At 49.3% G+C, this 11,324-nt stretch overlaps 5 protein-coding genes across 5 annotated transcripts; all 5 read left to right on the top strand.

Moving 5' to 3' along the window:
* The first annotated feature begins 11 nt into the window (after window positions 1-11).
* EDB93DRAFT_1197331 (ribosome biogenesis protein tsr1) lies at window positions 12-3,145 on the top strand. Its single transcript, XM_041450903.1, has 10 exons — window positions 12-206; window positions 262-322; window positions 393-672; window positions 723-1,242; window positions 1,301-1,758; window positions 1,820-2,069; window positions 2,119-2,286; window positions 2,335-2,545; window positions 2,602-2,739; window positions 2,799-3,145. Exons 1-10 carry the CDS (start codon window positions 165-167, stop codon window positions 3,026-3,028), a joined length of 2,358 nt encoding a protein of 785 aa, XP_041312980.1. The 5' UTR covers window positions 12-164; the 3' UTR covers window positions 3,029-3,145.
* Window positions 3,146-3,500: 355 nt separating this feature from the next.
* EDB93DRAFT_1114581 (uncharacterized protein) lies at window positions 3,501-4,386 on the top strand. The gene is made up of 4 exons (XM_041448248.1): window positions 3,501-3,631; window positions 3,908-3,999; window positions 4,058-4,214; window positions 4,267-4,386. Exons 1-4 carry the CDS (start codon window positions 3,603-3,605, stop codon window positions 4,286-4,288), a joined length of 300 nt encoding a protein of 99 aa, XP_041312979.1. The 5' UTR covers window positions 3,501-3,602; the 3' UTR covers window positions 4,289-4,386.
* A 17-nt stretch (window positions 4,387-4,403) lies between these two features.
* EDB93DRAFT_1324701 (uncharacterized protein) lies at window positions 4,404-5,639 on the top strand (the record flags this gene model as incomplete). Its single annotated transcript, XM_041455016.1, has 7 exons — window positions 4,404-4,654; window positions 4,704-4,740; window positions 4,787-4,864; window positions 4,911-4,952; window positions 5,134-5,271; window positions 5,343-5,550; window positions 5,606-5,639. The coding sequence occupies exons 1-7, from the start codon at window positions 4,610-4,612 to the stop codon at window positions 5,637-5,639; spliced, it is 582 nt and encodes a 193-aa protein (XP_041312978.1). The 5' UTR covers window positions 4,404-4,609.
* A 510-nt stretch (window positions 5,640-6,149) lies between these two features.
* On the top strand, window positions 6,150-7,388 carry EDB93DRAFT_274932 (uncharacterized protein). The gene is made up of 7 exons (XM_041455930.1): window positions 6,150-6,441; window positions 6,517-6,585; window positions 6,637-6,720; window positions 6,768-6,869; window positions 6,923-7,125; window positions 7,174-7,224; window positions 7,273-7,388. The coding sequence occupies exons 1-7, from the start codon at window positions 6,367-6,369 to the stop codon at window positions 7,328-7,330; spliced, it is 642 nt and encodes a 213-aa protein (XP_041312977.1). The 5' UTR covers window positions 6,150-6,366; the 3' UTR covers window positions 7,331-7,388.
* A 2,553-nt stretch (window positions 7,389-9,941) lies between these two features.
* On the top strand, window positions 9,942-10,628 carry EDB93DRAFT_1114570 (uncharacterized protein). Its single transcript, XM_041448247.1, has 2 exons — window positions 9,942-10,444; window positions 10,497-10,628. The coding sequence occupies exons 1-2, from the start codon at window positions 10,155-10,157 to the stop codon at window positions 10,510-10,512; spliced, it is 306 nt and encodes a 101-aa protein (XP_041312976.1). The 5' UTR covers window positions 9,942-10,154; the 3' UTR covers window positions 10,513-10,628.
* Window positions 10,629-11,324: the final 696 nt, after the last annotated feature.

Here is an 11,324-nt window from a genome sequence, read left to right as displayed (position 1 = left end):
GTGCTGCGGCCCGGCGCTTCCCGGATATAGTGAGTCCTAAGATTTGGACTCGAGGCTCGATATCGCGTAGTACCAGTATCGCGTTCACCAGGAGCTTAACAACCTGGCACCAGCTCCTCTCTACTTAAGAAGAGCTTGCACCTAGAGACGTGCGCACATCCGCAATGGTTGTAGAAGCACACCATCACAGATCAACCCTCAAGCAGGTCCATCTAACCTTTTCCTTCATTCAAAATCAGATCTCATCTAGTTTTACTACAGAAAAACAAACCCTTCAAATCCCACCATGCCACTAAATCCGCCCTCAAGGACATCGCAAAAGGTGCGCTTCACCGATTATCTACTGATCTTGATCTCAAAAGTCCTTCTGCACTTTTTTTTGCCTCGCACAGGTCGCACCGCTCGCCAAAGCACAAAATCTCCGGCAGTAAGCACTGTCACACAGGCTCGCATAAACAGGCGCAACACTCAAAAGCAAGCCCAAGCCACTAAACGCGCCTCCCTCGTCGCTGCGACCCGCATCTTCAGCGGCATCGACGGCGCCCCTCGCATCGTCGCCATCATCCCCCTTTCCGAAGACATTGATACCCGAACATGTATCGAAACCCTCGGAAAATGCATAGATGAAGAGATACACGGGATAAACGAGAAAAAAAACATATGGACTATGAAGTCTGTCTCTTCCTTTTCATCATCTCACACTGATCGAACCACACATGCAGAGCATCCCGATTCAAAACATCCCTCCAATTCCTCCCCGTGCCCTTTGCTCACCCATTCGCTGCTCTGGATGCAGCCCGTGCCGCAGATTATACGCTCCTCCTGCTCTCCCCGACTATCGAAGTTACCCCTGCAGGTGACACCCTCCTCCGCATGCTCCAAGCACAAGGCCTCCCTACATCCATCGCAGCTATCCCGCCAACGACCACAGAATACCTCGATGCAAAGGCCAGGCCAGCAGTACTCAAAAGCCTCCTCTCCTTCATACAATACTTTGACCCCGCTCAGCGCCGAGTATTCGATCTCAGTGCACCAGCAGACTCGCTCAACACCCTGCGAGCCCTCGCAGAGGGGTGTCCTGGAGAGGTCAAGTGGCGCGCAGGGCGACCGTGGGTGGTAGGCGAGAGTGTGGAACGAGAAGAGGGCGGAGTGTTGAAGGTGACGGGTATCGTTCGTGGGGGAAGACTTAGCCCCGATCGGCTCATACATATTCCTAACCATGGAGATTATCTAGTTTCGAAGGTGAGTCATGGGTCGGTCGGTCGGTCGGTCGGTCTGGTGGAATTAAAATGGGTTGTAGATCATGTCTGCTCCACTTCCTCGCATGAAGCATGCCAGACCTGGTGGTATGGATGTAGAAGCTGAGCCTGTGCTCCTCGCTGAACGAGTCCCATCCTCCGCTGACTCTCTGGTGAGCACAAACGTTGCAGACGATATGGCGAACGAACAAACATGGCCGACGGAGGAGGAGATGACGGGTGCGCTGCAAGGCACTGGAGAGTGTGAGGTACCAGATGCAAAGAAAGGCACGACGCCGAAGCGTATCAAGCGCATTCCTAAGGGTATGACTGAGTATCAAGCTTCGTGGATCGTAGATGAGAGCGAGGATGAGGACCAGGATGAGGACGATGAGGAAGAGGGTGGAGGGCGAATGGATGAGGACGAGGAGATGGTACTCGATGATGCGCTGGACATGGAAAGTGAGCGCAAAAGCGTTGTCGCGTTCCAAGAACTCGACATGGAAGAAGAACAAAAGCAGTACGTCCTCTTTTTCCTAAGTTTTTATTTCGCAAGAGTGACAATTATTGGATCAATCAAGACTTACATCATGGCGCAAGCGCTCCCAGGAAGAACAAGATGCTCAAAGTTTTCCAGATGAAATCGATACCCCACAAGACGTCCCTGCACGCACGCGGTTCGCGCGCTTCCGTGGGCTTCGATCCCTCCGCACGAGTCCGTGGGACCCGTATGAGAACCTGCCTGCTGATTATGCACGGATATTTGAGTTCGAGGACTTCAAGCGTACTGAACGGGATATGTGGCGCGAATTGGAGGATAACGGTATTGAGGTTGGGAATCTCGCTGCTGTCCAAATAATCGCTAAAAACATTACTGCAGCCTGGAAGGCGCGTAACAATCTTTATTGAAGGTGTCCCGCACGAAGCCAGCGTGCCCTCTGAGTCGCCGTTTGTACTATATGGATTGTTGAAACACGAGCACAAGAAGACAGTCCTACACTTCACCGTACAGCGGAACACAGAGTGTGAAGGTTCTGTTAGATCGAAGGTTTGTCGTTTGTCGATCCTTTTCCTGTTGCGACTGAGCTTCCCGAAGGACCCCCTGATCTTGTGTTACGGGCCCCGCAGGCTGCGCGTGAACCCCGTGTACTCTCAACACACTCGCGGCGGCGGAAAAGGCACGAACAATGTCCACAAATTCGAGAGGTTCTTATGGCACGGCACTACGACTGTGGCGAGCGTCTATGCACCGATTGCGTTCGGAAAGCAGCCGTGTATGCTCCTACGCGAGACACAAAATCCACAAAGTGCGCCTATCTCCCAACGGAGAGACGATAAATGATTAACTGATTTACACGAACAGCGCCGGAGCTTGTGGCGATGGGCACGTTTATGAACCCCGATACGACACGTATTATCGCGAAGCGAGTCATCCTCACGGGCCACCCGTTCAAAGTACACAAAAAAACTGCTACGGTGCGGTACATGTTCTTCAACCCAGGTTTGTATTTTTCCTCTTCTTCATTTTCCCCCCTTGCTCACAAATTTTCCCTGGCACAGACGACATCCAGTATTTCAAGCCTATTCAGCTGTTCACGAAACATGGGCGGACGGGACATATCCGGGAGTCGCTTGGAACGCATGGGTATTTCAAAGCACATTTCGATGGGCCCATCAACCAGATGGATACGGTGTGTATGTCGTTGTATAAGCGCGTGTACCCGCGGTGGAGTGAGAATTGGGCAACGTTTGGTGCGAGCAGCGGGAAGGGTGATGAGATGGAGGAGTAAGTAGCGACTTTCATGAATATAATGTCAAATTGTGCCTATGGTGGCATCAAGCATCATGTTGAAGGATATCTGCTATTATCGAGAAGAATAAATAGCCGTGGTCTTGCCAGGATGAATATATCATATAGCTAGCTCCATACCAACAAGGACAGCTGCAGCCGCAACAACCAGCACAGTTTTGTCGTCGTTGTCTAGCAACCCTGCTTCATTCTCCAGAAATTGAATTGTCAAATCATCCATTGTGGTGGATGTAGTGGACATTTGGACTATGTACCAGCCCGCGGCGTAGATCATCCTACATATTTCATAATTATTCTCGCGGGCTCTGGTGTGTGACAATCTGTATTGTTTAGCCTACGGCAAGAAGCTATCCGTAAGTTACGCATCACTGCCTTTGACTTGTTTCTGAGGGAGGAGGAACCAAAAACAAAGAAATTGAAATTTTAGATCGACATAATCCTGCTAGGAACTAGGATGATTGGATTCGAATAATCGATGAGCAACGACACTTCTGAGAAACACCTACTAGCAATAGCTTTGCACATAGTCTGTACGCCCGCCGTGGTACCGCATCATGAATACCAAAAGAAAACGATGGCTAAACTGATTTAGAATGAGTAAAGAATCAAGCGCATTTCAGAGACGATAGAATTGTGACCAAGTCATCGAGCTTAATCGAGGTTTTCGAAGCCCTTCCCGCACCAAAAGAATGGACTAGAAGAGAACTATGCAACAGGGCATGAGCTGGCATATGTTTCATTCCCGAGCATCCGGCGATGCGAGCGCATGAAAGCTTTTGTTATATGACTCCGGTCGCGTATAAAAGCCAACCTACGCAGCCCAGAAAATACTATGAACTATGAAATTCACTTCACTCACCAATATTGTCGTATCTGCCGCAGCGATGGCTGGCGTAGCTATCGCATCTAATTCAGATACAACACCCAATGGTCTACTCTGCTCGCCCAAGGGTAGGCACTTTTGCAGCCTACTACATGCAGGCTGCCTACTTAGTTCGGTTATCCACAGGTACATACCAATGCGGATCAAACCTCAAAGGCTTTAACAAAGGAGCGGATTACGGGTTTTGGTGCAGTCCCTTAGGGTACATTGATGGATACACACCGTGTGACTGCCTAGGTTGCTGTGTGGTCAAATCTCAAGGGGACGGCACTATATGTCGAGAGTGAGCCTATCTTTCCCTCCTGCCCGAGTATTAAGTAACGTTGCTATGGAAGCCCGGACACGCTCAATTACTAAGCCACAATTACTACATATGGCAGTCGGACCTCGAACACCATACTTGTGTATTTGTTTCTGTTGTCCGGTACATATCTAGATTTTTTTATGGATGAAAGCTCTGAATGTCCATGACAAATTGTTCAATATCCGAGATGTACTTCAACGAGTTCCACTGCAATTGAAAAAAATGTCTGAGTTCAAGCCCCAAATGCCTTGAGCCCAAACCCTGGCCATTTGCAGAAGTTGTTGCAAATGTGACGCTTCTCAAATTCACTAACCGCTTCACTAATATTCCCCTCCCCAAAGATATCATCTCCATCACTCACTGATGGATCCATCATGATCTGTGGGTCCGTCAAGAGCTCTGTATTGCCTATTTTGTTGGTAAGAAAATCAAGTAGGAATGAGGGTAGAATCCTAAATACCTTGATAGTCAGAGATGAAGGCGAGCCCACCGGTCTTCACATATTGTACGTGCTGCGTATTGTCGTCTGATATCTTACACCACAGCATTAGACCAACCTGTCAAGCATGAGCCACAATCGGCAGGGCGATTAGAGTCTCAGCCTCAGGCGACTCAAGTGACACAGCAACGTGCGTTGTTTGCAAGATCATCCATTTTGCTGATGAATTTACATAGCCAAATCAGCACCCGACCCCACACATAACCAACTCGTCAGAGGTTCTTAATATTATTCTGATTCAGAATCTTATGGCACGGCATTACGACTGTGGCGAGCGTATATGCACCTATTGCGTTCGGGAAGCAGCCATGCATGCTCCTACGTGAGACACAAAATCCACAAAGTGCGCCTATCTCCCAACGGAGAGACGATAAGTGATTAACTAATTTACACGAACAGCGCCGGAGCTTGTGGCGACGGGCATGTTCATGAACCCCGATACGACACGTATTATCGCGAAGCGAGTCATCCTCACGGGCCACCCGTTCAAAGTACACAAAAAAACCGCTACGGTGCGGTACATGTTCTTCTACCCAGGTTTGTGTTGTTTCTCTTCTTCGTTCTTTTCCCCTTGCTCACAAATTTTCCCTGGCACAGACGACATCCAGTATTTCAAGCCTATTCAGCTGTTCACGAAACATGGGCGGACGGGACATATCCGGGATGGACGCACGGGTATTTCAAAACACATTTCGATGGGCCCATCAACCAGATGGATACGGTGTGTATGTCGTTGTATAAGCGCGTGTATCCGCGGTGGAGTGAGAATTGGGCAACGTTTGGTGCGAGCAGCGGGAAGGGTGATGAGATGGAGGAGTAAGTAGCGACTTTCATGGATAGAATGTCGAATTGTGCCTATGGTGGCATCAAGCATCATGTTGAAGGATATCGAGAAGAATAACTAGCCGCGGTCTGTCGTGAAACACAACACACCCGTCCCATGCCTCCCATTTTCCCCTTGAACCAGCTGCCACACACCACCTGTGAGGGCTGGGAAATTCATGGTCGCCCATACATGCAACTTCCCGTCCCAAAGGTAAGTGTGGTCATCGTCCTCGTGACCAACCTGAACACAGGCAGTCAACACACAATTGCAAAATTATACGACTTCTCGCTTACTGATTATTTATAACGCCAGGGCCTAATACACGCCGACTCAGCACGGTGCCTGTGATCACTCCCGTTTTCCATATCCTAACTCAGCTAACAGTCGTCGCGCCCATGCACATATGTGTGTATCTCATAAGACCAAGCTTGTTCCATCCGATGCATTCCATGGTAGCCGTGGGAACTAAAGAGGAAACAATTTTGCTCCTGTGACACAAGATCATGTATATTGATTTGTAAATGCATGCTCTACTACATATTACTTCAAATATCTTTCTCGTTTGTTCAACGGTTCTCTGATGTCATGATTTGAACATCTCAATATTAATGCTAAGGTTTTATCAGCGCTTGAATGACCCACTGGCTCGTTCTTGCACTGCCTGAATGATTAGCGCCGCTGCGCTGCCTTGAGGCTTGTGGTCAAGCGTATTCGGGTGCTTGTTATTTAAACTTTGGTTCTACTGAAGTACTCTCCCTTCCCTCTGATTATTTGCATACATTTCCCCCAATTTTTGACTGTTTGCAATGAGCGAAGACCGCAGGCCGAATCCTCCTCCAGAGGTTTCTGTATCCAGAGAAACAACTGCTCGCGAGAGCTCGGTATGTGCCCTCACGAGATTGGTGTCGACGAGCGCTAATAACATCCTCGCTGCCTCTTACGCATCCTTCATCCAGACCCAGCCCCGTAACGGATTCCGTCAAACCCTACGGAAATTCAAGAAGAATGTGAATAAAAAAGTTTCTGTACGTCGACCTGAATGGTGAGGGAGCTGGAATATAGCTGATATCGTGCAGAAACACTTCAAGTGTACCCGCCGCCAAATCCCCGCCGTCCAGAACGCCGATCATGCAGGTGCTTCATCGAATCAGAATATCGAGGTAAGTAGTCATTATCTTGATCTTGAATTTATCTGAGGTCCACCGAGGAGGCGTCGCGTCTGCATCCTTCCGAGGATGACAAGCCCGCCACATCTAAGAATATTAGTGGCTGTGTGAAGCCAGGAGCGTCCGGCGAACCTGCTTCGAAGGTATTTACGCCAAACGATCTAGTCTTCATCTCTAAATTCTGGTGGTCATGCAGATTCCGGATCCAAAATCAGTTGATGCAGAACTTCGGAAAGCCCGTGAGGGTACGGAAAGTATGAGACTACTCGGGGGACATATCACTTCCGTGGTATCTAAAGTCGAGGACGGCCCAAAAATCTCACTGCCGCAGACGATTTCCAGACCACATACCTTCAACCACTCAAAGTTTTTGATGCTGTCATTGAAAATCTTGCGAATGTATAGGTCACTCTTCTTGGTTGGAAGCGAGCTAATCAAGCTGCATAGGTACATCCTTACGCAAAGATGGTGCTGGGTGTGCTGTCTGCTGCATCTAAAGTACGTGTAGCTTCACCCTCCCGTTCAGCAGTTGTTCACTCTATGTAGATTATTCTTGCTCAAACGAAACGTGACCAATCGATACAATCTCTTCTTGAGAAATTAGAACAAGTTTACAACTTCATGTCACAAGATGATACTCTTGGCCAGATTTTATCCCAGCACATTATTGCCGGACGGATCGCCCAGCAGACTCTAGAGTGCGCGCATTTCATCGAGGACTACTCGCAGAAGAAGGGCTTTTGTAAGTCATCGAGCTATTGCACTGCGCATATTGTAAACTTATTTCATTATCACAGGGAACAGACTCAGGGAGAATGCCCTCTCGGATACGAATGATCTGATTGCACGATACAACAAGACTTTGGATGAGCTTATGCAACAATTTCGGGACCAAGCTCTTCGAAACATAGCCGATCTTGTCCGGTGTACAAGTAAGGATTCGGATGTGCTTCTAACTTTCCATCCACTTATACCCCTTCAGGTGACGAGCTGGGTGACAAACTTAATCTCGGTGGCATGCCTTACGCAGCAGGCGCGGGACTAAATACTACGAAACAATGCCTACCAGGGACGCGCGCGGATATTCTCTCCCAGATCACTGAATGGATCAACGACAGTAGAGATACTGCCCAGAGTGTGCTGTGGCTATCTGGCCCTGCGGGCACGGGCAAATCAGCTATCGCTCACACAGTCGCTAACTGGTTCAATGACTTGGGAAGGCTTGGTTCATGTTTCTGCTTCGACCGGAACCAAACCGACAAACGTCATGAGAATCTTCTCCACTATCGCTCGTGACCTCGCTGATCGTGATCCGGAGATGAGACGAACATTGGCAAATACAGTCGAACATGCAAATGCGCTCAAGAACACGACAGATATCATCCAGCAATGGTGTAAGCTATTGATGGAACCACTACAGAAGTGTTCTGGGTCGAGTGCGGAACCTGTCTTAATAGTCATCGAGGCGCTAGATGAGAGCGGCGAAGTCGAGACACGGCGTAGCCTTCTCCGTATACTTTCCGGTAAACTTCAAGACAAAGGTCTTCCAAAAATCACCGAACTCCCTCCCAACTTTCGGATTCTTGTCACCTCTCGCCCACTTCGTGATATCGATGATGCATTTCACGGTGCTCAACATATTCTACAATTATCCATGGACAACATTCCAGAAGCAGTTGCCAGAAGCGATATCCACACTTTTGTGTCTGAGGAGCTGAAAGAGCTGTCTGATCTAGGAAACAAAGAGTTTGGAGACCTCGCCGATAAAGCTGATGGACTATTCGAATGGGCACGTCTTGCATGCGACTACATCCGAGACATCGCTACTGGCTCATGCGCAATTGATCGCTTGAACGATGTCATGTCTCAGAATCATGGAGAGCAGGAAAACTTGCTGTATGGCATGTATAGATTCATTTTAGGCGAAAACATGCGGAAGGACAGACACACCACAGAAGCCGGTTACCAGCGAGCACTGGCGAAGTTTCATTCTGTGATGGGACAGATGCTTGGCTCGGCCAAACCTCTCTCTTTAGATGCCCTGAACGCCATGCGGTGCCATTTTCCAGACCCAAGCGAGCATTACAAAGTGGAACTTGTGGTAGCAGATATGAGATCCCTGCTAAGCGGCACCACCAACTCATCTAGCCCCATCCGACCCCTGCATGCATCCTTCCGCGAATTTCTGACAGACAAATCATCCAGCGGAGACTTTTTCGTGGAGATGTCGAACTCGCAACGCAATCTTGCTTGTGCCTCACTTCGAGTGATGGAACACGACCTTCGCTTCAATATGTGTAATTTAAAGTCTTCATACCTCCCCAATAGTGAAGATACCGGGCTGCCGGATAGAGTCGCAGCAAACATTCCCTTGCATCTGTCCTATTCCTGTCAATTTTGGGCTACGCACGTCCGAGCAACGGGCTTCGACAATGAGCTCGCCAAGGAAATAAGATCATTCCTCGACAACGAGCGACTACTCTTCTGGATTGAGGCACTCGGCCTTCTCAATGCACTCAGCGGCGCAGTTACCGTGCTTCCACTCCTTACCCAGTGGCTGAAGGTGAGAACAGAATCCCGTGGTGGTGTCAGGCGGAGTGCTTATGCTCAAACACAGGGCCAATCCGGATATGAAAATGTCTTGTCCACTGCAATGGATGTGCAGAGATTCGTCCAGGTCTTTGGTGGCATGATTTTGCACAGCACGCCGCATCTGTATGTATCAGCACTACCATTTTCCCCCAACAAGTCCACGATAGCTACAAAGTTTACTGCAAGGTTTCCGAACGCTCTTCGTCTGATGCGTGGACGTCTTGTGAACTGGACAGCTATTCAGACCGTGATCAATGGGCACACTTCTTACGTTTGGTCAGTCTCGTTCTCGCCCGATGGCACTCGCATCGTTTCTGGTTCAGATGATTTCACTGTCTGGCTGTGGGATGCAGCAACCGGCCTTGCCATTGGGTGAGCCCTTCCGAGGGCACACCGATTCCGTTTTGTCAGTCTCGTTATCGCCCGATGGCATTCGCATCGTGTCTGGCTCTTCAGATTCCACTGTCCGACTGTGGGATGCAGCAACCGGCTTGCCATTGGGTGAGCCCTTCCGAGGGCACACCGATTCCGTTTTGTCAGTCTCGTTCTCGCCCGATGGCACTCGCATCGTGTCTGGTTCTGCAGATTCCACTGTCCGGCTGTGGGATGCAGCAACCGGGTTGCCATTGGGTGAGCCCTTCCAAGGGCACACCGATTCCGTTTCGTCAGCCTCGTTCTCGCCTGATGGCACTCGCATCGTGTCTGGTTCTTGGGATTCCACTGTCCGGCTCTGGAATGCGACGACAGAACAGCAATTTCAAGAGCACACTGAGATCCACTCCTCTGCATTCTCTTTGGACGGATGTTCCGCCACACCTTGCAAACGGGATACTATCATGTTGACCAACACTCAGAACAATCGCACCATTTGCTTCGCATCAAGCTTGGAACATGCATTGCAAAACCCTGCCCAGCTGCTCCAGGACACCCCTCATGTTAATCCGAATCCTGTCTCTTTGGAAGATGGATGGATGGTAGGAGCCCATCGTCAGCTGCTTTTCTGGGTACCGCCCGCTTCTCGAAAACCATTTTATTCTCTTGGGACTGTGTTTGTGATGCCCAGTGGGTTAGATATTGATCTGAGCCGCATGCCTCATGGAGAACACTGGTCGAATTGCCGAGATGTGTGAGTTCTTAGCCTTGATTGTCCCTTGTAGTTGCTAAATCGATATTTCTAGCGCTGCTTGCCAATGATCCCGTTGTAGTAATACCGAGTGCATTGTTCTATGTCAATCCTATATCTGCTATCGAACTTGAATTTGAAGTTGTTCGGGCTGCTCGCGGCAGAGTCCGCTACGGTCGGTTTTTGGGTCATAACACAAATCGATTGGTGCTAGAAATATAAGTATCCTACACAGACGAGTCGCGAGAAGCGAGTGCTACAAATGCGAGTGAACGGCAAAATTGAAGTGATTATACCGGTGTTAATGACACAGATACAACCAGAGGGGTCGCGAAATGGAGGCGTTTGATACAAGTACAGGTGGGTGTTCCTGAATACGTCTTAGGTCAGTCTTTTTTTCCCTTCTCGTTCGTGTGCTTGATAGAGTTGATCGCGGCATCGAACGTTGAGAAGCCTTCAATGGCCGAATCATCATCTCTCGACGTATCAGTCGAAGCTGTCGACAGTAAGGGATACACCGTTCTTTAACAGGTTCATTAGAAGGATGCATGCATAGCTTTGCACGCCGAGCTGAAAAGTCTGAAAGGGCCCATCCGAGGTTAGTTTGCGTTTTGATCAACGATTTTGGTACGCACCTGGCCGAGCGGGCGGCGAGCTCCAGGTTTGCGGATCGATCATGATGATCTTCCTATACTACTACAACAACGCGTAAACCAAGTTTTGTTGAAGGTGGCTGGTACCGCACCGGCGATGTTCTCGTGTGCCTTAGCGGTCCGAGTCGTATCATAGACGCCCTCATTATCCATCATGGTGTCTCATGTGGTATCCCCGAGCTCAAAGCCTCCCTGCATTGGCCTGCAATCTTCTGACAGGACCATCTTGT

The sequence above is a fragment of the Suillus bovinus genome, assembly GCF_016758785.1.
Source record: "Suillus bovinus strain UH-Sbo-P2 chromosome Unknown EDB93scaffold_2, whole genome shotgun sequence".
NCBI classification, from domain to species: domain Eukaryota; kingdom Fungi; phylum Basidiomycota; class Agaricomycetes; order Boletales; family Suillaceae; genus Suillus; species Suillus bovinus.
The sequence above is the reverse complement of the archived record's forward strand: the minus strand, read 5'-3'. Positions and strand labels throughout refer to the sequence as shown.